Raw genomic sequence first — 27,681 nt, 5'->3', positions numbered from 1 at the left:
TTTTAAAAAAAAGATACAGCTGTTTACAACAGTTGCTACAAACTTAGAAACCAGGTGAGAATTTAGGTCAACACCTGTTGTTCATAAACTAACAGTCAAGGCCAAACTATTTCCTGAAAAATATCTTAAATCAGATATACGTAACACAAGTGATACCTTGGAACATACACTGAGTGAGAAGTACTATACCAAACTGGTCACCTGCAAATAGCGCAATTTAAGGTTGCCTAGAGAACGGTTCTCTCCCACCAGAATGAGCATGTCAGGGAGCTGAGTAAACTTCATGGCTGAAATCATCTGATTTATCATTACCTAACAGATTATCCGTCTTAAACTGCAGAGGGGGAGATAAGGTGGTGTATAATTTAATCTATAACAGAATGTACGATATATTACCGCAGTATATCATCCAGGTACACCGACATCTCCATGGAAGCAGACAACCGAATTGGGGAAATGGTGCAGACTAATATATTGGGTATAGACATACCCACTCTAGCCAAAGTAAACGACCTTGTAAAATGCAGTATGTATGGGCATAGATATAAATATATGCTGGATGTCCTGCAACAAAGATCAGTGGAAATGTATCACGATATAGAGTTGTGAGGATCTACATAAGGAAGAAGATACAGCAAGTACCAATTCATATTCCCTTGCCCATTCTGTTCGAATTTAATTTTCAGTCTGCAAAATTATTTAAGGATGTGAAAAATTTTAACTTGAGAGCAATCATTTGCTTAAATTATATACCGGAATTACAAAGTGATCATATGACTTTTGGATTAGATATTATTGCGGATTATGATTTCATTCACGACATTCTAGACAAGTCCATGGTCATATAGCAGATTGTTGGCACTTCAGTATATTCAAAGCTACTGGTACATCAGCACATTTAGACATGAATTCATTTGGAAGACTTGAGTTTTATGGAGTTGTAAAAAACCTTTTACAATCATTTAGTATTTACTTCAGAATAATGTAAGTTCTTCCCAATGTTTCAGTTTTTAAGATGCAAAATAAAATTACTTGTTAAGTTTAACAACACTTTGCTGGCTTTGTTACTTAGTGTCACTTAGTTTAAAATCACAGAGTCCTAATATAGTCAAAGCCCTGTCTCCATCTGTAACATATCTACCTTGGTAGAATAGCATATGGTCTCAATCATGAAGTGGAGAAATGAAAGGAATGTTTAATCCAAAAAAAAAAGAGTTTGAAAACAGAGGTTGATGCATGACTGGAGGAAAAAATGTCTGGCACCCACAGAATGGGCAGTGACTGGGATGGAGAAGCACAAAATCATTTTCATTTCGCCAAGACGTTTTAAATTGGAATTATTTTGTTAACATTCAAGATTCCCTTCATTATAAGGACCAACTAAACATTATTAGAAATATTATTACTCAAAGCCCGTTGTTGTTAAATACAAATATCAAGATGTTTAAGACAACCAACGCGATGGCCATATTTGGCCATCTGAAAAGCAACAAAAAAGTATTAGATATCTACAGCTAAAACCCTGTTTTTATGTTTCAGGTAGGTACCTTATCATAAAGGTTCTTTCAACATCAAATGACACCGTCTCACTAGTGGGAAGTCAACACTCCACTAAACTGTTGTATGATATCAGTGTACACTAGCAGTGATTCTCGAGATTCACTCTTTCAGAGAATTTGAACACAAGGTTTCATTTATATCAATACTGTTGATGACAGCACTTGATCAGATCAATATTTCCAGTTACCTACAAATGACTTGCAGAAAAATGATCTCATATTGAGAATGACGATTTGGAAGCTGGAATCTACCATCAATCTTACCCTTTCTTTGTCGAACACAGCACATTTGTTTATTTTTTTCTTCTCTTTTGCAGCCTTAAGATCAACATCCTCGTGCAAAGTCCTGAAAAAAGCGTTTATAACAGTCACATTATGTTGCAGATAGTTCACAGATGTGCATATTAGAGAGGTTTTCTCCATGTTATTACAGAAATGACGCAATGACCAAACTACAGATACACTCAATTAAAGGTAGTTGCAATATGATTGTATTTTTAACACTTAATACAAATACATTATGAAAATTATTGCAGCTTTATACCTTAAAGACTTGTTTGACTTTGTTGACAAGAATTATGTTTAAACAATTAATGATAAACTCTGGAGTTGTCGCAATATGTTTGCTTTAATAATTATATATTGGAAACATTTGATTAAAATTTATTGTCAGAAACACCTCTTTTTATATAGTTGACTGCATGTAACAAACATCTGGTTAAAGTTCAACTACTATGTAAAGACACTAATAGTCTACGTTCCTCCTCTACAGCCACCATAAAATATTGTTTCTTAGTTTATGCCCTTTTTTGGGATACTCAAACAGATTTTCTAGCAAAACATATATCTAGATTTATATCGTGTATATATATATATATATATATATATATATATATATATATATATATATATATATATATATATATATATATATATACCATTAATATCCATACCTTGAAATCTTTTTGATATCATTCAGAGGAAGCCCTAGAAAAATACAATCAAACAATTGATCATAGATTCGAATCCTTATAATTTAGCGAAACCATTTGGACACATAAGTGTTCCATGTTAAAATTTGCATGATCTCCACGTTATACTCATACACTACAGATAGAAGAGGTTTTATTATTGTTTAAATGTTTGTATGAGATCGTAAATAAAAAACTATTGTCAAGTTTTACAAATGATTGTAACAAGTGTTTCATGTGATCGTAAAATGTTTTGCTAAGCATTCGCTATAGTTTGCAAAAGAGTTATCAAGTTTTGGAAACGATTGTGTCCCATTTTGCGAAGGATCGGTTAATGTTTTGCTACATGATTGGATCAGTTATTGCAATTTTAATATATACACAGACATATATTATGTTACAAAATTTTTGTTTTCTCCTCAGGGCCACTTATGATCATGGTCCACCTATGCTATTCTTTCAGCCGACTGTAGCTTTAAAATATATTTATATATTCTGCGTCAGTGTCACTATGTTTTTACATTTCCAATTTTTTTAATGTTATTCTCTTAAATAAACAATGTGTCATTAACTGAAATTTCTAACTTCAATGACACTTTTACTTCTTATCGTTTTCGGGGTGTATAAGGACAATACCGAATAATTACCAACTCACTTCACCATTATATTTTGTACCAGACCTGGTGATACCAGTGACCAGTGCACCTACTTTCATGTTGATATTGATTTTTCACTGCCAGCCATGTGATCAATCTGTGATGATAAAGTCTGCTGAAAGTACATATTTAGTATATTTCCACTTCCAGCTCAGCATGTGCATGCCAGATTTTAGGTTCCAAATTATTAAAGTCCACAGTGGTCATTATGCATGGATGCTTCATAATCCACTGCCTAGCTAGCTTTACGTGGACCTTGATAAGCAAAGGCACCTTCAGAACGTGAGGACGATGCTTCAGAAACAGAGATGTCCCCGTAAATGAGCAGCAAATCCCAAGACATCAAAGTAATGGAATGGCTCAATATTAAAAGTATGATTTTATACCTTTGGATGAAAATCACCGGATCCAAGTCTTCCATATTGCTAATTCGCGGTTTAGATCTACTTAGCAGCAGGTGAGTTCGGGTACCGATGCGTTAACACGTTAGAAACCATGAAACGTTCACACTCTCTTACATTTGGTTGTTTAGTTGTACCTGCATAGCATTAGCAATAGTATACGTTTTATACAGAGTTCATGCCTTAGTTGTTGTCTTTTTCATTATATGAAACAGTCATGGGACGAGTAAAATTTCATGACTGAAAACTGCATCTCATCCATGGTTTTCTCTGTCATTTGTATGATTATAGGCAAGAAAAAGTATGTATCAACATGACAGATTTTAAAATTAGCCTTACTTAAATGGGTGATGCCCAATGAATTTCTGTTTATCTGCATATCCGTACATATTTTGTATTTTCAATTTACAAGTTATGTAAAGATATATTTGTAAAATATTGTTTAACTAGCAGCTTGAGGTAATTGTTTATATAGAAAGCAAATGAAAAAAGCTTATGGGCAATATTTAAACAAAACTACTAACATAGATAAATTTGCTTTATGGAAATACTTTTTTACGTTAGTTATACAGTCATTATTATTTAAACGATGTCAATACATAATTGCATGTTTTTAGGTGCAAGCCCTTCACAAATCGTCTTTTCATCTTCAGTTTGTACTCTTGACGTTTGACCCACTGAAAGCACATTTAATAGTACTCGTCCTTTCCCCTAAACAATCCACAACTACATGGTTGACATTTCGACATATTCTGCGAAAACAACTTTTTTTCCTCCATTTCATAGTGAACTTGATCAATGAGCTGTTTGACTCTGAAACGGATTTGTTCCCGCCCTAAATGCAAGTCATTCAGATTGTTTGTTAAGTGGAAATAATGAACAGTGTTAGTTATTGTGCTGAGCTCAGATAGGTAAAATAATGGAAGTACGTCATAACACAATACAATCTGCTTTATGACATGAATATATAGTTGATCAATACATGCAACTCAATTTGATTTATATATTTATTTTTATACTTTATAAATGGATCAATGATTTCACAGTTATCTTCGAAAAAATTCCATATACATTTTAAGAAACACCGCACTGCTCAGATCTGTCGCTGTACAAATTCTTTGCCTAAAGGCACAATCAAGTGAAAATGGATCTGATGTTCAGAACTCATTTTGATTATTTTAGTTATCAACAAGAAAACAACGAAAACCATCCACCGACCCGTGTTTCTTTATTCTTTGTGAAATGTTTCTGCATCTAAACCATGTTTCTTCTCTTAGTGTGACCATTATTTATTTGACCCCAAAATCAATAGGCTTTTCATCCTATGTGCAAGTAAGCCACAAAGTATGTACCAAGCCTATGATGTTTTGTGGAAACATTTCTTGGTTCAGTCAATTAGCTTGAACTTTTCCCTTTTGAACTACAATCAATAGCCTTCTTCCATACACCATGTACAAACCATCCCCTCAGTGTGGCATAAGTATACCAACTAGAACAAATGTTATTGTGCCGAAACCATATTTCTTATGTTATAGCTGCCTTAAACGGTCGCCGTTTCATTTTAAATTCAAAAGTAATCTTCCTTAGCATCAGTTAAAGTCTTCTACAAACACTAGTATCTTTCTATAATGGCGAAACTGCTGTTTGTCTTTAGTCACAATGACTTTCATCTCTACAAACCATATTGATATAATTGTACCACAACCCCAAGTGGAAATCATCAAAACTGTAGTGACAACTAACAGTCTTATGCATAAACCATTCGTTTCTTTTTCATTGCAGTGACCTTAATATTTGCTATGAAATCATTAAGGTTCTTCCTTATCCCATGTAGAATCGGTCCAGAATGAATAGTGAATGTAGATGGTGAAGAACTCAAAAAATTGAGTGGAAACCAATTTATTTCGAAAACAACAAAAACAAACTGTGCTACGAAATAGTTTTTTCTTCGACTTTCATAGGCAAAACCACGACAGTTTCTAAAGGGCACAGACAAACAATTAAATTCCAATTAACAGTTAATGTTTGTCCGAATTCATATACCTGTACGATAGGATCATTATTATATTCCATCAACTATTTACCTAAGAGGTAACATTTTAATGATGAAAATCATATAATGTGGCGGGCCTAGTTTTTGAGTAAATTCCCTTGAAGGAGCCGCCTATAAATTCCAGGTAGGTGATATATACAATATAAATCCCGTAGCATCTTGCAGCAACAACAATAACATGAAATTAGTTTTAGATTCAAACCTAATATAGGCCTCTTTTGAAAAGTTACATTACCATCATTGATCTCTGAAAATATGAGATTTGATATACAAATGCATATTGATGCTATCTATCATACAAAATATTAGATGCATTTGACCTAAAATCAAGTCTTACTTTCATAACAATTATTTATAATTAAACATTCCTTTCCATCAAACCTCCTATGTGAGCATATTTGTCTCCTATTTACAATTCTTAACATATTAAGAGTGTATTTCAATTGGTTATCCTACTGTAATAGAGGTAAAAGTGTACACGGAAATTAGTTTGGTCCTCGTATGGATATTTAGTATATATTTTAATGTAAATATATGTTGATGCACTTTACAACATGACATTCAAAACGGAAAGCAAACGATATCATACAGATCACGTAAACTATTCCGATTGTTCTTTGTTTCTCCAAACATTGTTTAATGACATTTAATGTGCTTACATAAAATAAGTATAATTTACCTTTCTTTACCTTGTCTGCAAAACGTATATATCAAAGGTTTGTGCGAGATTGTCATATAAATGGTAAGCAAATATTGCATCATCATACATTTCAATTTTTGCCAGTTATAGGAACAAATTAGCTCGTTTATGTGGCAAGCAGTCAAGTGTTTCCTAATCAATGTTTTCTCCCTGCATAAGTTTGAGACTGAGTCGTACTTACAGTGGCTGTTCAGTCTATGCAGTGTAAATTTTAACTTCATGATGAATGCTTTAGTCAGATAAAGGAATATTGTGTGAAGCATTTGCTAACATTTTCGTTCAAGATATTGCTAGTACTCACCGTACTGCAGTCACTTTGGGCACGTTTCAGAGTCAGATTCAACTGTAACCAAGGTTTTATAATACTGGCAGATTGCAGAATTAATTCATTTGTTGGATGCTGGGATAATTGCTTGTGTTTCTCACAACAAAAATAAAAGTCATCCTTTGCACACGTATGACATGTATAGCTCCGAAACTAAAGTTATTTCTGATGAGAACATTTTGATTTGCATCCCCTTTCATTCGGTTTGTAAGACATTCAATATTTATTACTGGTCTGAAATGACTGGCTAAGATCCGATTCATGGGTGAAAATGATTAGCCAAACAAGTCCTTTTGATTCCTATTCATCACAGAACTCTCACATGAGGTGACTGTCTTTGAGTAATTTATTCTATATTCAAATTGATTAAAAACAATTGTCCAACACTTACCATTTTCTGGATTTTCTGATACTTCTCTATTCCTAGTCGCACTTGTAACCAGCTCTTAAAAGATTAAAGAAATACGATGTGGATACACACACAGTATCTGATCGATAACGGGATCAAATTTGTCGCAGAAGAGCATATTTCGGCGGCAATTCAAAGTTATTTTATTTAAGAAAACATCTTTAAAATTCTAAAAATGGGATATTTAAAAAAAGAATATATCAAATAATGTTGTGATGAATATAAAAATATCCTCACTAGTAACTCTCTATAACTGCATCCGGGAAAATACCAACTATCAAGGAAAGGGCAAAGTTGATGTAACTACGATGAAGCAGGTATTACAAGTCAAATCTAGACACTTGATACTACTGTGTTGCATATCATGCATTCGTCGAAATGACAATCTATGCGGTGTGTATCATCCCTTAGTATACACTCTGACTTCATCCCATCCCTGTCAAAGACACATTTGATGCAAAATTCACCAGCAATAAAAGAAACAAAATTTACAGAGTAACCCTAGTAAACAGTGCACTGAAGTGGAGAAACGTGCAAGTATGTAAATTAATTGGAACGTACACCGGTAAAGATTATGCAAATGTTAACAGGCAATAAAACCAAAATAGTCTATTCACAATTGTAAATATTGCTACTTGGTTGCCATGGTTCAAATCAGTACAGTTAAAATCACAAGTCATGTCCGCTAATTTTAAAATAAGACCATCACCAAGTTTGCTTGAATGTGATTAAATACAAGTTCTGGACCGAATTCATTTTCGTATCAACAAATATCATAACTATTTTCATTCAATGAATATTACAAGAAGTATTTTAAGAAAAAAATTGTTTTGATAATAAACCCATTTTCAACAACACCATTGATGGAAGAGGATTAGCGATAATAGTAGTTCTGGAACAGTTATGGTGGAGTGTTAAAGGGTAAATGAACGCTATTAGGACCAGTTAGAACCAACTATACATAATTACGACAGTGTCTTAGTGAAAAGCCCTTATCTATACAACTGTAATTTCAGGCGTATTAGCTATATACAGATTTTCAATATGGCAACTTTTAGGTTTTATCAGATTCATGTTAGTGCTGCAACACGATAAATAGTTCAAGAAAGTAACATTTTCCCTCTTTTGTTTTAATAAAGATCGTATATGAATCCATTCTGAAAAAGACACTTTTGCAAGATGTCTGTATTTTTGGAGATCTCATTGTTATAAATGCAACCTGTGTTTTTTTTATACAAAAAACAAAAATCACACAATGGTATGAATCGCCTTGCCGTTCTGGTAAAACTACTACGGAGATATGAACAATATGCTCTGTTGGATACCATATACATTTAGAATAATCTGGACTTTACGATATCTCTAATTGAAAGATGCATGTTACTATGATAATCAGGAAGAGTAATAATAACAAGAGCTTTAAGATTGATGTCAGATTAGCCAAAATCATTTTAATTTAGGACCAACACGTAATCATAAGAACTGTTTTAGTGAAAACGTCTTGATGATGTGATCATCTTTGTGAAGGGGTAATGATAATAAAATGTTCCAACCGGCGGTGGGAATATTTGATGCCCAATGGGAGCCCTTTAAATTTAGAACTATCGAGATCTTGGAATTAGTGTGCAGTAGGAGTAGCAATATCAATCTAAGGAAATGTTCGGACAAATGTCCAGGCATCGTTCAGCACTTCGTTATCTAACTATACTAGAATAATCCTGGTCAAACTTGTGTGCCTCCATTTATTGTGAGGTGTTTATGTCATGACAGCAAAGAAAATAAACACCAACGTTCAGAATATTTAAGTAGTAGAACTTTTTCCCTTGCATACATGAACTCACTTTCAGCCACATTGCCAGTCTGACTTTCCTCCTGTACAGCTTTTGACTCCGACGAAAAGGCTTCTGAATAAGAAAGCAAACATGAAAATACAGTTGCACTTATGACGCAGTATCATAGACAACGACGTTTACTGACGAGCAGGGTAAATCTAATGTTAATTAGATAATAATTGTTAGACGCTACAGCATTAGTTTCCTTAGCTGAGATATAAATCCATGTGTGCAAGCTGACAAGAAAAGAAATTTGCAATCCCTTAATCAAATTTGTAAGGAAAGTTCAAGAACAATAAAACAGAAAGAACATACTTTCTATCTGACTAATATATTTACATCAGTAAATTCATATATGCCATTCATTCGCCTTATCTTTTGAAGATATTACTCTTAGGACATCACGGTTCGAAACATTGCTTTTTTCTATTCATTTATAGCCAACTAAGCATCACAGTATACTGCTTTACAAACACTCTGCAATCATGACAATCCAGTCAAGAGCAGTTGCAATAACAATATTTTCAAGATTATCAGCGACTTTTTTGTGATATTACAGTCAACTGGACATTCAAAGAATTCTTTTAAAATATCTTCATTTTAATCAAGACTTTGCATGATATTCTGTCATAAAAATTAGAAATATCAGACGTATTGGTAAAAATTGTGTCATAGCTTAAACAATCATATTCCAATTAATGACATCGCCATACACTAAATTGTTACATCTAACTTCTGGCAGCATTCAAATTACTGACAAGATTTAATGAAACACATTTGAAATTTATGCAGAAATTCGTAGAACAAGATAAATATTAAATTCCAAAATTATTTTGCACACTATGAGGGACGTAACGTTCTTGCTAAACGTCTAATGTATCAAAATCGGATACATTTATTGCATATCCTATATATTCACAATGTTGCAAGGATAGCACATTTTGTTTACCTAATTCATTAAACATGTCGTACAAAGAAATCACAGATATTTATTTTATGATTTATCCACATGATTCCAAATTATAAGAGCTTGACCACATACACGGCATTTTTTAAAATTGGCAATGGAGAGGGATGTCTGCCAAATTTCTCAGCAGAGTTTTCTCTAATAAACAAATCTTTTTGTGTGAAGTTCTTGCCAAAAGAAAAAGGAAAGTAAAATAATTTGTTTGAAATTGGTGAACCAATTCAGTTTAAGTTCTAAGTTCATCTAAAATACAGAAGAAATAGTACAAGTGACAAAACTGGTTTCAAGGACGTTAGATTTTCTATCAGACTTCATGCTAGTTACGTAGCGTCTGTTTATGTCCAGTGGGATCCACATTTCATTTCAAGCTTACTGAACACGTTTTGATACTAAGCAGAGGCTCTTTTCATACGTTATTCTTCTGGGACAAACAAAGAGTATTATCGCATGCAGGTATTGCTGATAAATCCATTACGTTATGGCAGATGTCATATGCACATAACTGTCCCATTCCACGGATTGATAAAGTGTAAGTGGTTTTAACATCATGTTTCTCCTAAAGAAACATGTGACTAACCTGAAATAAGAGGAGAAAGTTTTAAAAAATTACTCATCCTAACATTGCCTCCATGAGACTATGTAATGAGACAGTGTGTACAAGAAATAAAAGCATCAATGCTATGGATGAAACAAAGGACACTAACATTTAAATTATATAAAACAAACAAACAAAATAGAATACGAATCAAGTTAAACTACAAAACAATAATGTTAAAACAGTATGTCAACTGAAATTTGTCAAATTCATTATTATTCACTTGAAACGTTCTCTAATGCATTTCATGATCTTTAGAGAAAAAGTTAAAATGGCATCAATATACACTTATAACCAATTAAGGATTACAATATTCATATATTGATCCTAATATTAAATATATTAAGTAAAATTGTTTTTTGGGCATTTTAGGTATTACAACATCGTAAAAGCAATGTGATATGTTCCTTGATAGTGCTGAAATTGCAGCACAGAGATTCCTTTGGTGGTTTGCAATACGTCTTTGCCGAACCGAAATAAGATAAAGTTATGTACAATGCCAATCATATGGAAATAAACTTTGACTAAATTGGTGTTTCAAAAACAGGGACTGAGTGCAACTTATAATAGGTTCGATAATTTGGAAACGTTGGAGACGTAGCGTGAATGACATCAACTTCTATACTATATCCCTGCATATACAAGTTTTCATAAAGTATACGTCATGAATTGCATGTTAAATATATGTAGCATGTTCATCAGGTTATGTGAATAAAAAAGGATATTTAGAAAACTTTAGGATTGGTACCGGAACTCCTCCGAGCTGAAATTCTTGTACTTACATTGCGAGCTAACAAATTTACAAAATAATGTCCACTCCAGTTACTGTGACCTTTGTATTTAACCCTTTCGCCAAAATGTAACAGGATTTTTCATTAAAACCATTCATATTTTTTTCATTCGATGCCCCAAATTCAACAGGATTATTAATTATGCGAAATGCAAGCCTGTGATAAAAACGTAAATTAAAGAGTGAAATTGTTTTATTTCAATCGCAAATGACGCTGACCTTTCATCAGCTAATGCCACAATCATAGAAGGTTCTCACCTGTCCAAAATGCAAGCCATTTACGGCAATTCTTAATTGCAGATTTTGAAAACTCGAGTTGTTTCTGTACGGAAAACATTTTCTTGTTTGTGTCATAGAGACACTGACTCCAGAACGTCTAACCCTCAAACTGACAGGGTTCATTCTTTACCTAAAGTTATTATTTCCTACCGATGAACACCAGTAGACAGTAGACATCATCAGCTTTTGTACTGAGACTAAAATATAAACAGGCATATGGATGGACAACATACCCAGTGCTAACGAATTCAATAGCCTGATGACTGGGACCCTCTAATTTCAGATCGGGCACCTCCTATATTCTAAACGATGTTCCCTTTGGGCTTGTTGAAAATATATAACTATTTGCAGCTGAACATTTTGATCGCGCTGATGAAATGTGAATATTTGTGTTTAAATTGCTGAAGAACCACACGTTACTAACATTTATTCCCTTGTGTGCACCTGATAAAGATCGTCTACGTGTCTTGCTTCTATCAAAGGACAAAGTTTGTGTACAAAGTAAGACCTATGACCTATCGATGGAAAATAGATTGCTGGAGTTGCCCACAATTAGCACTCAACTCGGTTTTAAATAACATGTGACTTAATCAGCCCTACCACACAATATTCAAAGACCATGTACCGCACAAATGGTTTATTTTTTAAATCTACCGCTTTGTGAAAGAATGTTTTAAAGAGAAGGTTAAAGAAAGAAATTAGTTTACACTTTCTATGTATGCATTGCAAACTCCAGCCAGAATCAGCCTACTGGGTAGTGGAAAAGTTCAATCAGTTGTGGAATCTGGTGAAATGGTCTAGGTCTGATTAATGTCATTAAGGCTAGCATGTCTACACAACAAGGAGTTATTGTTGCAATCATGAAAACTTGGCTATAAATATGATGCTTTTTCACAATAAATGGATCAAATGTTATTCATGATGATTTTGAATCTTTGATTAAAAACCGCGTGTTCTTTACTCATGCAGCAAAATTGCAAGAACACTTTTGATTTTGATTGTCTTGTTTAATTGCTACTGCTTATTTCAAGATTACTCAAGTTAAAATTGTATAGAAAATATATGAATTGTTCCTTGGACCCTCCCTTGTTCGGAATTAAACTAGTATAAGGCCAAACAGGCTAAAAATATTAAGCAGCACCAATTCAAAACATTAGAAGTGTAAACAGAGATGAATATTACTGTCAGATTAGTTGTCTTGCCCCATTTTGCCCCTTTGGGATCTGACTAGTCGCTGTAGCCTATATTATCCATGACTTGGCCAGAATAAAGCATACAATGTGCAACCAGCATTAATAATCCATGTTTATGGGGCTGCGTACAGTATCATTATAAATCTTGGTGCCGGTAGCCAGTGTTGGGTCGATACTTCCGAGGCTATATAAGCTCGCTGCGTGATTATGCTATTCAAACACACATTTTTTCCAACCGGTCGACCCTACAGGCATTACATTCGGAGAAAGATAAGTTATTTTGACTTAATCTGCACCGAGTTAAAACAGCTATTGGTATTGAAAAATAACTGAAATATTTATAGTGAAAAAGTATGAAATATCCGGTTGACCTAAAATTAATATTTATGTTTAGTAACTACGTATTGTGCGATATTAATTGATTATGGGAGGGCCAATTACGTATTTTCCAAACTTTTTCTTAACGTTGAATACGTGTATCTTCATTTACACTCTGATCACAGATGGGTAGCCATGACAGCTAATATGCCATGCCATCAGACACAACACCGCTGATTCGAGTCAAACTTGCAGAGAAAATTTTTCTTTAATAAGTGAAAGTTAGATTTCATTCTGCAGAATCGATTTTGGTAATGTACACGTGGCACACATATTTATTTATTAGAGCGCATTTTTGCGGAAACCGCCATGACATTGGACTACCATTTTGTCACCGAGGTGTAACTAGAATTTCGATATTAAAATCCAAACACAAACACCAAAACCAAAATTCGAATCCAGAACCGCAACTCAAAAACATTGAAGCAAGCACCTAAAATCCAAACCTCGCTCCACAAAACAACAAGCAAACAACTTGAAAAATACTGTAACCTGCATATAAAAAAATGGAAAACAGTAGTTATACAATGCGAGTTCATGGAACAAACCACAAATGTAATAAAATACAGATACTTTCATCCCCCAAATATATAAGCTGTTTTCCAAAATAGGGGTCTTCGTGTGCTAACATCTGCACCACTATATATTCTAAAAGAAAACGCATATAAGGGCCAGAGTGTCACACAAACTTGTACACGTTCGCGGGTCCTCCTACATTTTTCGACGATGTGGACGTGTCTGGATACCTTAGCAGCACAATATATTGTATACAACAAAGGCTGCGCATTTGTACAACATGGTTTGGTGGATGTACCAGAACAGTTTTTGCCGATATCCTGGAGTGTTGAAAAATCTATTACAACAAACAACAATATCCAACCAAACGTTTGCATTCTGCATACAGGTCTTGGTAGCAGCGCAGTTACAGTAAGAACGAACAACATACGCGCAGTTATAGTACAATGGACAATACAGCATATATAATACAAATACAGGCTAATGAGCTCGATCTTTATGGAATCTTAGAATAACTCCATTTCTGGTACTCAAATAGTTGCTGTATTTTTAGCAAAAGGCGATGTGTCTGAAATCCCTATGGAACAACTGCAGACGTGTTTGATAGATTTTGAACGACGACTACTCGCCCATGGATATGGACTTTACTTAATTGACTACACACCCGATTTTTCTGGTGTTCTCGATCAATAGTGTCTTGAACAATACATACTTGGTCAAGTGTTTATTAAGCAAAATCGACGACACATGTGTACAGTGCAATAAGTACAATTCTGGACAATACAAACGGTGTTGGAGAATACATCTCTCCATATCTACGAGACACTCGCGAATTATTTGGAGACAACCTAGCAGAATATGCCAACTGTCCAAACGTGCACCTACGAAAAGCATTTCTGCACCAGCATGTACAAGGGGTATCGCTGTATGCGTGTCGATACGCTCTCAGACTCAATTCAAGAACTTCATTAATTGTTGTAGAAGAGGTGTTGCAATTGATATCCTAACAAAAACAGTTTGTTGTACACATACCATCGCGACAGTGGGAAAATCTCACCAACGCGTTGGATTGTTGTATGGCGCTAGCCAATCAGCACAACTGCATAATCTACATAGCCTCGAATGAACATAAAAAGATCATCCGTTTTTCGGAGACAAGCATGGGTCTTGCAGAAGCGGATATCGAAGTCGAAAGCAAATTGGAACAGGCCATGATATAAGCATTGCCGGAGCTTTGTTTAGTTCCTGTCCTATTGACCGAGCAAATATACCTCCAGGGCACGACGATGATATATTGCTAAAACTCCTACGACGCTATACAAAAGACCAAGAAGCATGAACAATACTGGCCGTTTAAAATCCTCCAGTGAAAAGGCACGGTGCTCTATACTACTTCCATATTCTTCGCATTTATTTTCGACTTGGTGTGATCGAAAGAGCCATGCTATCGGTATAGAAGTATCAGTCTGGCCGCTAGAAGAATTCGCAACTGATGGAAAGATTTTGCTTCTCTGACACAAAATAGACATAAGGGGTTGTTGGAGACTGCAGATGCAAGAACGTTGTAACTATAGCAACCCGAGACATTAGAAGCACTTGCTCAGTCGCGATTACAAAGAAAGGAGATAGAGGACTTGGAACAAACCCTGTTTGTCATCACAACTAAATATATTCCAAACGAGCTCTAGACATGATATATGAAGCACCGTGGACAAAAAAGAAACAATACATCGTCCAAACAATCAAGCAGGGACGGCTAACAGGATTGCGACGAAACAAGGATAGCACTGCTGCTGCGAAAGTTTTTCTATATGTTTATGGTTTGAACTATGAGTGGTATACACACACAGTTAGGGCCACAAAAGGTCTAGAAACCGTTCTACGTTTGTACGAAGAAAACCTAATACATCGTCGATCTTCTACATTATCAACTCGCAAACAACCTGGCATTTCCTACTAGAGATGATGGTTTGTGCTCGTTCCACCAGAACTAATGAGGGAAAACATTTTGGAAGAAGGTAGAAGTAGCAAAAGAGTAGCAACTGGGACATGTATGCAGGCTTATTGAAATCTTCGAATCAGCAATACAACGTGTGGGCTCCGTGGACCATATTACAGACGTACTGCGAATATAAAATGCAGAACGTATAAGCGCCAACAAACACAAATTACTACAAGAGTGTCGATATCTATGATGGTGAGTACTTCGGCCACAAATATGCAACAACTATATTTCGAGGCATACCCCTCACCAATCTGTTCAAGCAACTACGTCACAAAAAGTTTGTTTGCATCGGATTATATCTGCGAAATTGTCGATCGTACTATTATTCCGCTGCTTCCAAGACCAACTTTATTCACACAATGCAAACGTATAGGTGGTCATTAAAGGATATAGACAATTGATCTGGCAGACCGGTTGTATAGAGCACGTTGCCTTCGATATCTACAATATCTTTGCGGCGAAGGTACACAAACAATTATACGTCGTCAACAAAAATTTAAAGACCAGTGAGTAGCTGCAAATGTGTGTGTCCCTCGTGCTCTTGTAGATTGTCGAGGTTGGATATGTCCGGTACCAGACTGATATTGCATGCATTGTCATGTAGCATATGTAGTGCTACAGATGTTCACGCATGAAGACCCATACTTTGGATTATAGCTGTTGGCACGGCATCAATCATTTTATATATATATATAACATTTGTGGTTTGTATAACGCTCTCCCATTTTGGTGTTCGTTTTTCCATTCTCTATTAACACTTAACACTATTTTTGAAGATGTTTGTTGTATAGGAGGGCGAATTGTGGTGTTCGATTCAAAGTTTTGGGTTCGGTTAATGGGTTTGAATTTTGGTTTGGGATCTTCAGTCTTGGTGTCTTTGTGTCTTTGTCTCTGGTGTTGGATTTTTTAATTTGGTTCATGGAATTTTTGGATTTGTTGTTTTGTTTCTTGTGTTTGGATTTTGGTTTCTGTATCTAAGTGTTTAGCTCTTGGCTTCGGTTTTCTATGACTTAATGCTAGTGTATCGAAAACATGCTGCAAGTCGGTGAAACAAGAAATAATAACACTAATCAGGTAGTTTCCGCAAAAGATGCATTCTAATAATGGAAGATAGATGTTTTGGCGACTGCTTAGGACCCAAAGGGGCATAAAGAGGTAAACTACCCAAAGTGACACTACTTGTATAAAGCAAGACACACTTCAGATCCTAATGTACATCAACGTGTTTCATCCAAAGAGTAAGGATGACAATGATATAGCAATTGAATCACATCAAGACCTGTATGTAAACATTGCATTACTTCATATTTCTAGATCTTAATAAACACACAAGTAAAATTAAAATGATTATGTTTATTTCTTTTCATATTTGTGTGACAAAACAAATTGTAGCAAATTAAGAATATTTTGAACACATGGAAATTGACGTTACGGCTTGAAAAATTAGAATCAGAGCTTGTGATTTATTTTAAAATCGCCGGATCTGTGCCTGTGTCTGAAACAATTTTCTTTGAGCACTTTACATATATTGTTTACTTGTCAACATGACAGCATATGACTTTATATGAATATGATTGGTCCATACAAGCCTATGCAATTCTTCCGTAGTGTGCTCTTTACTGATTGGCTGCGACAGTGGGAATTTGTCATACTGGGCTTTCTGGAACTTCATTACTGTACTATTAATTTCAAAGTCTGGCAGCCATTTCTCAAATAGGAAAAAGTTTGCGTTTGTCAGATTATGGCAAATTTATACTGAATGGGCTCCATAAACAATACAACAAAGCGTATCGGTCAATAGATAGGGGGCTGGGGGAACAATGCCATGGATCCCACACTTTGTCAAAGATGGTTGAAAAGGCAACCTGTAAATTAACTAGATTTCAGAAGAATTAGGGCATTCACCGGTATTCCAGTTGACGTAAAGTTATCAAACCGAAGGAAGTTTACGCATTAAAATAGCTACAATGTACACGCAATTTCAACTCTAAATAAAATATTGGTGTATTGTTGTGTCTACTGCTCCAAACTAAATAAAGCAAATATCAGGTCACAAATACATTACAGAAAATCTGTAATATTTTCATCACAACCGGAATACTACTATACCTGCTGCATAAACTAATCCATCCGTAATAGTGGAATTTACAGATTTTAGGAGGACATATTGTATTTACTCTCAATGAGGTCGATATAACTTGTCTAACCTAACCTGAATGAACTACGAGACATCACGCATTACGTTCTATCGCAGGCGCAGTGTCGAAAAAATGATGTCTGTGCCAAGTGTTATATTGAGTTTAATATTGACTAATAATTTGTAAACAACAATGTGACTGGTTATATAATTGATTATTAATTCAACTAGCTTCTGGTACAATTTTTATCTGCGAGGAATAAAAGCTGAGGCAGACTGACTGAATTTATTTCTTCTTCGCTTTCTCTCAAATATTTCCAATAAAATAGAAAATATGTGATGTACATAATCTGAAATGGGTAATGTTTTAAAATTAAATTTATATAACTCGAACAATGTTTAGCTCGTTTCATAACTTCATTAAATAACTGCCAATTTGAGATCTTATTGGCAGAAACTGATTGGATGTATGTCAAGAACTACAAGATAAACATCATGTTTGTTAAATGAGTGTTATGAAATCTACCTCTTTGTCCATCCAAACGAGTGTCAGAAAAGGGCTCTCGATGTTCGTGCTTGTCATCTTCTATATGGTTATGCGAAACCTGATAAAATAGAAAACTCTTATTAGCTTAAATTTTTACGGCAGTTCCGTATAGTAAATTCAAACACAATCATACCTGGTTATTACATTCACATCTATCTCAAGTATAGGTGACTAAATGGGGTCAAACATTGATTATAAAAGAATGTTATGACTGACAGTGGTTCAGCTCACATGTACCTGCAAGATCGGCAAGGAGTGTTTACAGAGTATGACTCTGAGCCGATGGATTAACATAAGTGCTAAAGAAAACTCAGCAGCTTTGTGTGTTTTTTACCAGGTCTTTATAACAGCTTAGAAAAGTATGTATTGTCTTTCAAAGGCAACCTGCAAATGAATAAATAAAAAACATTGATAGGATTATTAGCCCGTTTTAACACTTACTAGTATTCATACAATAACAATGTCAGTGACACGTCAAAAATATGGGAATGACGAGTTAGACTGCCTATCAGCCATTACATGGATGGCAATATACCAACGGTATCTAGTGTGCGACCTTTTGCAGATAAAAGTGCGTTGGTCTTCAAACAGATTCTTATGATATCTCAAATGTGTGTTGGAACCTGAAATTTATTCTCCGAGTATTCACTATATTCAAACCATTACAGTGACACATGGTACTGGCTGGGGTATATCACGTGTTTTAAACGAATGGCATGTTCCAATGTCAGAAACCATGAGACTAGAGAGTGATGAGACTTTAGTGATGACATACACGGAAACGGATATTGAACAATCATGTGTACGAGTTAACACATTCTCGTTTATACTCGTTGCATTTCTGACACATTTTTCCTAGGTCAACATGTAGCCAATTAAATTACGTTCATAAAGGCATATCAAAGAAGTTTAACTGTCACGTTTTCTTTCAGGTCCTACAGATAAAAGCTAAATCAAAATCAAATCTTCACTAGACGAAGCTAATTTTAAATTAATGAGGTTCACGAAATAAGATGGCTGGCTGCTATCCCAGACCAAACTAAATAAACTATCGACTAAAATAAGATGGTTGTTGCTATATATATATATATATATATATATATATATATATATATATATATATATATATATATATATAGTATATACATACGAAAAAACCGTATAGACCTAGATGAAGAAACTTTACACAAGTGTAGTATGATTGTCAATATATAACAAACTGATGAAACATTCCATGCATATGAAATGGTTGTCAGTCTATTCCAAATTGATGAAACTGGCCATGAAAGTAAGATGGTTATCATATACACCAAATTTTTAACTGTCCTTTAGAGTAAGATGGTTGTCAATATGAATCTAAGCTGATGATACTCTTCATAAGGTTAAGATGGTTGCCGGTACATAACAAGTAGACGAAACCGTTTACGAAGAAAGGATTGCTATTAGTATATAGCAAGCTGTTGAAACTGTCTATGGAAGTAATATGGGTGTCAGTATGTAATATGCCGATAACACAGACCATGAAAGTAGTTTGGTTGCCAGTATTTAGCTAACTGAGGAAAATGTACACGAAATTAAAATGTGTTAATATATTCCAAGTGGATGAAACAGTTCATGAATGCAAAACGGTTATCAATATATAATATACCGATGGACCTGTCTATGAAAGTAGCATGGTTGTCACAATCTCTCAATCCACAAATAAGATTGTCATAAATATTTAATAAGCTAATGAAACTGTTCAGAGAAGTAAGATGATTTTCAGTATGTAACAAAAGTGATAAAAGTCTCCTAACATAAGATGATGTCGGTATCTACCAAGGCGATGAAACTATCCAAAAACCTAACATGGATATCAGCGTATACCATGGCGATGAATCCGGCCATGAATCTACGACGGATGTCATTATATAGAAAGGCGATAAAACTTTCCAAGAATCAAAGATATATGTCAGTATATACCAAGGTGATGAAACTGTCCATTAACCTACGATGGATGTCAGCATATACCAAGGTGATGAAACCTTCCAAGAACCCAATATGGATGTCAGTAAATACAATGGCGATGAGACTGTCTAGGATCCTACCACGGATGTCAATATATACCAAGGCGTTGTAAGTGTCCAAGAATCTAAGATGGGTTTCAGTTTATACCAAGGCAATGAAATTCTATATGAAACTAAGTTGGTTGTCAGCATAATCCACACTGAAGAAACCCTTCAAGCTAGTCAGACCGTTGCAGAATATACCAAACTAATATAAATTTCTATGCATTTACATGCTTGTCTTTATATAACACCTTGATGAAACTATCCAATACAATCAGATGGTTGTTAGTAAATAACATACTGATGAAGCTCTCTATGAAAGTAAGATCTTTGTTAGCATAGGCCATTCTGTTGAAATTCGCCACGAGAGTAAGTTGGATTACAATATATAACAAGGTGATCAGTGTCCATACAACTAAAATAGCTATCAGTAAGCTTAAATAAATGTTAATAAACGTATGAATGGTGTCAGTATATAACAAGCTGATGAATCTTTCCATTCATAAATGTATACATTCTAACCAGTTTGTCGCCAGGTGTTCTCTAACTCTGTCAACGTTTTTGGCATTTCAAGCCAAACATAAACTCTAAAAGTAAACAAGCAGGTATATTAATAGTCTCCTCATCTGCTTCTAGAATAATCCATTTCAATAAAATTATGTCATTTTCGTCAAATGTTTGCAAGGTCAAATTTTAATATTTCTAAAACAGTTGAACGAATACGAGGGAGCACCACTTGCCTGCATGTATTCAATGACATAACTCATGACCTTACAGAATTATTGAGATCATCAATGACAGTGGAGTACATCAAACATCTTGATTAAAAACATCGACTCTCTGATTCAAACACTGCGACATTACTAGGGACATTCAGATTTGACCGGAAACGGTAACCAGCTAATAATGTTTAGGACCCACTGGTGACAATCAGGTTAGAAATTATACGTTGAATACTGCGATGACTGTCTTTTGCCTCTTTAAATCCTTGACTGTTTGTGAGTGAAATCGCTAGATGCGTAGACACAGATGGGATTTTGTGCTTATAACATAATAGAATGTCTCAAGCGACAAAGTTTATGTTGGAAGATGATCAATTAAATTCTATTCTGAGCCAGTGTTTGGCAGATTGTGGAGTGTGAATACACTGTAAGGATCGTCACACTGTATTGCTATGCTGGAATAACTTGTAACAGTTGAGAACGAATATAGATACTTTAATTTGTTTTTATCTTTAGACCTTCACAGCTGAAACACAACTTACAGAACGGTTATCTCAGTCCTATGATTAGGTTATTGAAACACACTCTGGAAATACAACGGCACTGTTCTAACAAACACTGTAAAATATAGAAGAAACTATTTACCCAAACGCTATCTATTTGGAAGCATAATGGCCTATACATAAAGTAGTAGCAATAGCGCCCGACTTCAAACAACAGAAAAAGCATACATTTCACAATGAATGCATGCTGAATAAAAACTGAACATGACTACTTTTATGACACTAATGTCGAATAAAAATATGTAATACATGAGTATTACCTTAGAGCTGGAGTAAATGGATACAAGTGAGTATTTAGTTTTCAAAGAAGAACGTAAAGTAAGACCATTTATAATACTATTAGATACAAATTGGGCATCAGCATTATTTCCCCTATTAGAATAACATTTCTTGTATAAAAACATCAGCTTTCTAAACTGATATTAACAGTTCATATTATTAGTATTTGACACATATATAGGCATTTCAACATGAAGGGAATATAAACAGCAAAGGATTTCCATGCATAATGATAAATACAAATGCACTAATTTAGAAAACAAATTAATAGGTGGTGAGGTTTGTTTCCATACAGTTGTCAGTCTGTACCAAGATGATAAAACTGTAAATTAAATTAAGATGGTTTTCAGTATGTATATGGCAAACTGATGCAAATGTCCATGGCTTAAGCTGGTTGCCAGTGCATAGCATGCTGACGAGATTGCCTTGAAAGTAAGATGTACCAAACTGTTAACTCTCCACGAAGTAAGATCAGCATTTGTATGCAACTAACTAATGAAATTGTCATCCATGAATATAAGATTGTTGTCAATATATAATAAGCAAATGTATCTGTCAACAAAAGACATTTGATGAAATTATGAAACTGTCCACAAAATAAGATGCTAACATTATATTCCAAGCTGATGAAAATGAGCATGAAGACTGTTGTCGATATATAACAAGTTCATTCAATTGTCAACACAGATGATTGCCATGCTCGTGCAAATATCCAAGAGGATGGTTGTCAGTATATAAAATACTTACTACAGTACACCAACATTAACGAAAGACGGGAACAAAATAGCGAAATTAACGCAAACTGTAAACTCAGCCAACTACTTTATAATAGTGTCATTAGGGAACAAACTGTAGAATGGTCAGCATTAACACCAACTACATGCAACTAATATATTTATAACAGTTTAATGTATCGAACACTGGATACAGAGAATTTATGTTTATTTATTTGGTCTTTAGACCCTCAAAGGAATGGTTCTACTTCTCTAATCACCTTATATGTGGTGTTGATAAAGGCATGAAAGTATATCCGTCTGATCTGTATTAAATTCTGTAAAGAGATCATGTTCTTCATAACGGTGGGTGGGTATTTGATTTCATAGCAAGTTAATGTGCAAATGGTGCGAAGCTAAGGTCTTAAAACAAGTAACAAAAAAGGCAAACCCATCAAGGTGTTACAATGATATAAAAATTGCATAAAATTAAACAAGGAGGTAAAATATTGTATCGGAGTTGACATTTTACCTGAACTGAATCAAACGATCAAATACTCGATCTGGTGCAACGTCATTATACAATTCCTTATCTGATTTTACAACTACTGTCTCATTGGAAGGAAGCATACATTATACTTAACTATGCTATACTGTTTATGGACATGTAGTGTATACAGTTGGGCTCAGATCCACCCAGCATGAGGTTAAAAGTAAATTTACATGAACTCTTCTAACAACAATTTAACATATACTAGACTATTGAAATAAAAGACGGTACGCCCAAGAATGACTGGCTTAAAATAATGTTGCTTTTATCAGTACACTTTTGAAGGTGGAATTAATAAATCTTACTGCATCTTGAACAATCATGCCAGACGCCCTGAAAAATAACAATAAAAGTCTTTTAGAAAGTTACTTTGATTATAAAGATAGTTTATTAATAATGGTATGCAAATTTATACAAAATGCATGTGCCAAAGTTAATTTATGTTCTTAATTGAATAACAAGTTCTTGAATACTATGACCAATCATTCATGATGTCCACTTACTTGCAAACCTTAATGTTTGAAATTTAAATCAAATAGGTAATTACACCACCGTGTTTGATTGGACTGGCAATATGCACCACAATTCATTGTTGCAAATAATATTTGTTTGGATAAAAGCATTAACAAGAAAACTATCGAAGATTATGAATAACAACAACATAACTGGAAACAGTTTATGATCAAGCATTGTCTTATGCATTTAATTATATATATATATATATATATATATATATATATATATATATATATATATATATATATATATATATATATATAGACTGCCTTTAGCTCAATTTTCTTACATTTCCACTACATAAGCAGAGCCTTGGTGATCTATTTTGTTCTTCTGCGGCAAATAAAAATCATTTTTTTAATTCATTTGCTTTTTTTAGTCCTAGATTGAGATTATCCACCAAATGAATTCAATATTTTTAATGACTGTACTAAAATCAGTTTGAGTTCTTTTATATGTGTGTTAATTATAACTGTTGCTATAACAATTAGTATCACAATATCTATACCTTGGAATCTCCTTGGCATCATTCTGAGAAACCACTGGAAAATAAAATCAAAGCATGTTGTTATAGATACATATACTCCTATATTAGTAAATTCAAATCGACGTGGACGTGATTGATTTTAGTGGCTTTGCTAAGTGTAAATATCACCCTTTTTCTTTTCTAAATCGCGAATTCGTACAATACAACTACAAGGTTGTATAGTTGTATATACTTTTACACAAGATTTCATAAACCTTTATAGAATATTTCAAACAGTTTGGTATAAGATTGTAGAACATTTTGGTTATGATTGTAGACAGTTTTGTAAATTATTGCATAAACTGTTGCATACATTTTCATACCCTTTTTTATAAGCTTGTACAACGTTCTGACTAAGATTGCATTAGATTTTGTATGCGATTTATAGTGATTTATGCAAAAATTACATACAGTTTTTTATAAAATTTCATAACGTTTCTTTACAGGATATTATATACTAAGATTGTAGAAAGTTTGTGTAAAATTGTAGAAAGTTTTGTGTGAGCTTGTATTACTTTTTCAGAAAGATTGCATATCATTTTTTATAAAAGTGCATACAGTTATTTATAACAGTGAGTAACATTTTATATAATACTGCATAAGGTTTTGCAGTTTATTACATGCATTTGTTTCAACGTTGTAATAACATTATTTATGATATGCACTGTTGTGCTTTGTGTCTTCGGCAAATATGCACGTAACGAGTAAACATCAACGAATGCAAATTGTATCCAAGTGGCGTTTTCCCTATGTTTTGTGTTTAAAATTTTACCTATTATGCAAACACATAAAGACACTGTTTTGGACTAGTCCTTCATTTAGATTTTACGTTTTTCTCCTACAATATGCATAGATTGCTAAATCTGTCTATAACAATTAAATTAAATGCAAAATATTTCAACAATTGTCTAACATTTAAATAATTAAATCATAAGATAGTTCTTAATGAAATAAAATATATGTTATATTATTAAGTCTATCATTAATATTTAAACATATGTTGCAGTCATGACCCTTGAAGGACTGATCATTGATAGTGTTCTTAAATAGGATTCGTGTATCTTTTCTTGCAGCCTTTGGTACTTTATATAACCTTCTTACAGTAAGACTACCTTAAATGACTTGACTTAAAATGTGGTTCTAAACACAAATGGGAAAGTGAAAAAAGAAATACATTACTAAAACTTCCAAAGCCTGCAATGAGCAATGGCATGAAAATATGATATAAAGGAGGGAAATAAAAATTATATAAAATTATATATAAATATATGTATTTACATATATATGTCACTGATTTCGTTTCACGCTTTTCTATAGTACAATGCTCATATTTTAACGATTGTTTAACACTATCAGCTTCGTCCATTAAATCCGAATTCCTGTGAAGGTCACTGGAAAGGCAGACTATAGAAAGTGAAAGAATATAAGAGTTAGCTGTTGTTTTTTTTATCTCAAGTGTGCCAACATTTAGCTTTAGAAGCTGCGACACAAAATAATGATCACACAAGTACCTGTTTTTGAAAAAAAAAGATTCTCGCTGCTAATATGCTCCTCAAAGTCTTGACGCTCAACGTCTGTGGTCTTTTGATCACATCTATTTTCCATCTCTGAAAAGTGGGAAGTCATCCCAATGCGAATTGCATCTGAAAAGGAAACTTTTAAAAAAGCTCTTAGTAAAACATTAGTCACTTTCAATAGGCTCCGATTAAAATGTAATTGAAATATGTATTATTTTAAACTGTTATAACAATCCAAGAAACGTTACAAATTTGAACATTTATGGACCTGTGGAAATGTATGTTTGAAGATGAAATGTCCACTTATTTGTCCCTCAAAGTTCAGCAATTTTAAGTTGCATTCATATAAACATGACATACACTTGACATTAGATTCTAGCTGATGAAACGATTTACTACTTCATGTATAAGTATGTTCATTACAAATTAGGTAAGTACGTGAAAATATACTGTTTCGATTCATTTTAGCTAGTTCAATTTCAAGCATCGTGTTGAATATTTACAAATGTACAAAGCTACATTATATGTAGGGCTGCATTACCACGGGTCAAAATATGGATAAAAAAATTCCAAACAATACGAAACAATGTAACAAACAGGTTTATCGGTTTGTTTTATGTTCAGATGTTGAATATTCACAAACCTCCATTGGAATCAAAGTCAAGCCGGCAATCAAGCCTATGTAAAACGTGCCCACTTTACCCCAACCTGAAATCACTGAGTATGTCGCAGATTTGTTGGCATGATAAAGTGCAAACAGTAACTTTCTTATCAAAATCTGATACATAATTCATGCAATAAAAATGCAAAAGTGCAAATATTTAGGAGCACGTTAGGTGTCAACATGGTCACCGTTTATCATTCATCCGTGTTTATCCAAAAAGAGCCTACCTGCTCTAGATTTAACCATACAAAATGAAGTGGGTTCATCATCTATAAGTAGATGACTACATAGGAATTATCAACATGCATTAATAGCAAACACCAGATATATATGTGCTGTGAAATTCGCCTACAAATAATAAGTATCTTTTGAACTTGAAAGGATTTACAGAACTGATTAAAAGTCTTTAGACCTTTTTAAATTGTTTTTCCGAGATCATTGTCTGTATTTCACAAACGTGAAACATTTCTGCGAAGTCTCCCAACATTTAGCCTTAAAGAAATAAACAATAATGACCCCATAATTACCTGTATTTGACAAACCTTCCATTCCTGTGTCAATCATCATTTTTGTTTCTTGGTTCTCGCTGTTTGAATCTTCTTGGTCTTAAACACAACTATATTTCGTCACTGAAAAGTTGGAAGTCATTCCAGTGTTAAGGTCGTCTCATATAGGACACATGAAAACAAGCATTTGATAAAATCGGGTGTGTTACATTAACGTTATGCATTAAATAAAACAAAATTGTCACAGACAGTTATATCATTTTGTGTTGTTTCTCAATGTTCAACATTGATAGCCCACCATACGAATCAAAGTCAAAACCTGCAGGACTGCAATCAAATCAATGTAGAACGTATCACTTTCACCCCAAGTTAAAATCATCCAGTATGTCGCATAATGAATCATCTTAACTTTATGGTATTTGTTTAGCTAAATAATGATTCATTCAGACTATGACTAAAAACACGGTTAAAAAATATATGCAAATCAAAGAACTTCGTAGTTCTATGTTTGCTACAGAAAGGTTTCTGTTATATTTCTGGGGCCATGACTTTGAATAAATTTGAACGCCCTCTGTATCAGGATGCTGCCTGTGAAAAGTTGATTTACGTTGTATAGTCATATGAACTTTCTAAAATCATCAAGCACCAGATTTAATGTCAGATTCTGTATTGTTTACATTATGTATGAAATATGTATTCCATGAATAGAGAAAGAAGAATGTTCCAGTTTTCCTTCCCGAAGACTTGGCATTACCAATTCAAAA

General features: G+C 34.0%; 1 protein-coding gene across 1 annotated transcript in view; it reads right to left on the bottom strand.

The window, feature by feature from the left end:
* The window catches only part of LOC149786991 (uncharacterized), a 70,517-nt gene that overhangs the window by 8,931 nt on the left and 33,905 nt on the right, over positions 1 to 27,681 (bottom strand). The window contains exons 2-10 of the mRNA XM_089976010.1: positions 26,939 to 27,040; positions 25,742 to 25,873; positions 24,213 to 24,246; positions 23,494 to 23,521; positions 18,293 to 18,371; positions 8,916 to 8,978; positions 7,057 to 7,110; positions 2,513 to 2,546; positions 1,824 to 1,905 (exon numbers count right to left, since the gene is read on the bottom strand). Coding sequence (XP_089832136.1) covers positions 1,824 to 1,905; positions 2,513 to 2,546; positions 7,057 to 7,110; positions 8,916 to 8,978; positions 18,293 to 18,371; positions 23,494 to 23,521; positions 24,213 to 24,246; positions 25,742 to 25,873; positions 26,939 to 26,978 — 546 coding nt within the window. The 5' untranslated portion in view covers positions 26,979 to 27,040. The remainder of the gene's footprint in view (positions 1 to 1,823; positions 1,906 to 2,512; positions 2,547 to 7,056; positions 7,111 to 8,915; positions 8,979 to 18,292; positions 18,372 to 23,493; positions 23,522 to 24,212; positions 24,247 to 25,741; positions 25,874 to 26,938; positions 27,041 to 27,681) is intronic.

The sequence above is a fragment of the Sinohyriopsis cumingii genome, chromosome 12, assembly GCF_028554795.1.
Source record: "Sinohyriopsis cumingii isolate HCF-2022 chromosome 12, ASM2855479v2, whole genome shotgun sequence".
Taxonomy (NCBI): Eukaryota; Metazoa; Mollusca; class Bivalvia; order Unionida; family Unionidae; genus Sinohyriopsis; species Sinohyriopsis cumingii.
The sequence above is the reverse complement of the archived record's forward strand: the minus strand, read 5'-3'. Positions and strand labels throughout refer to the sequence as shown.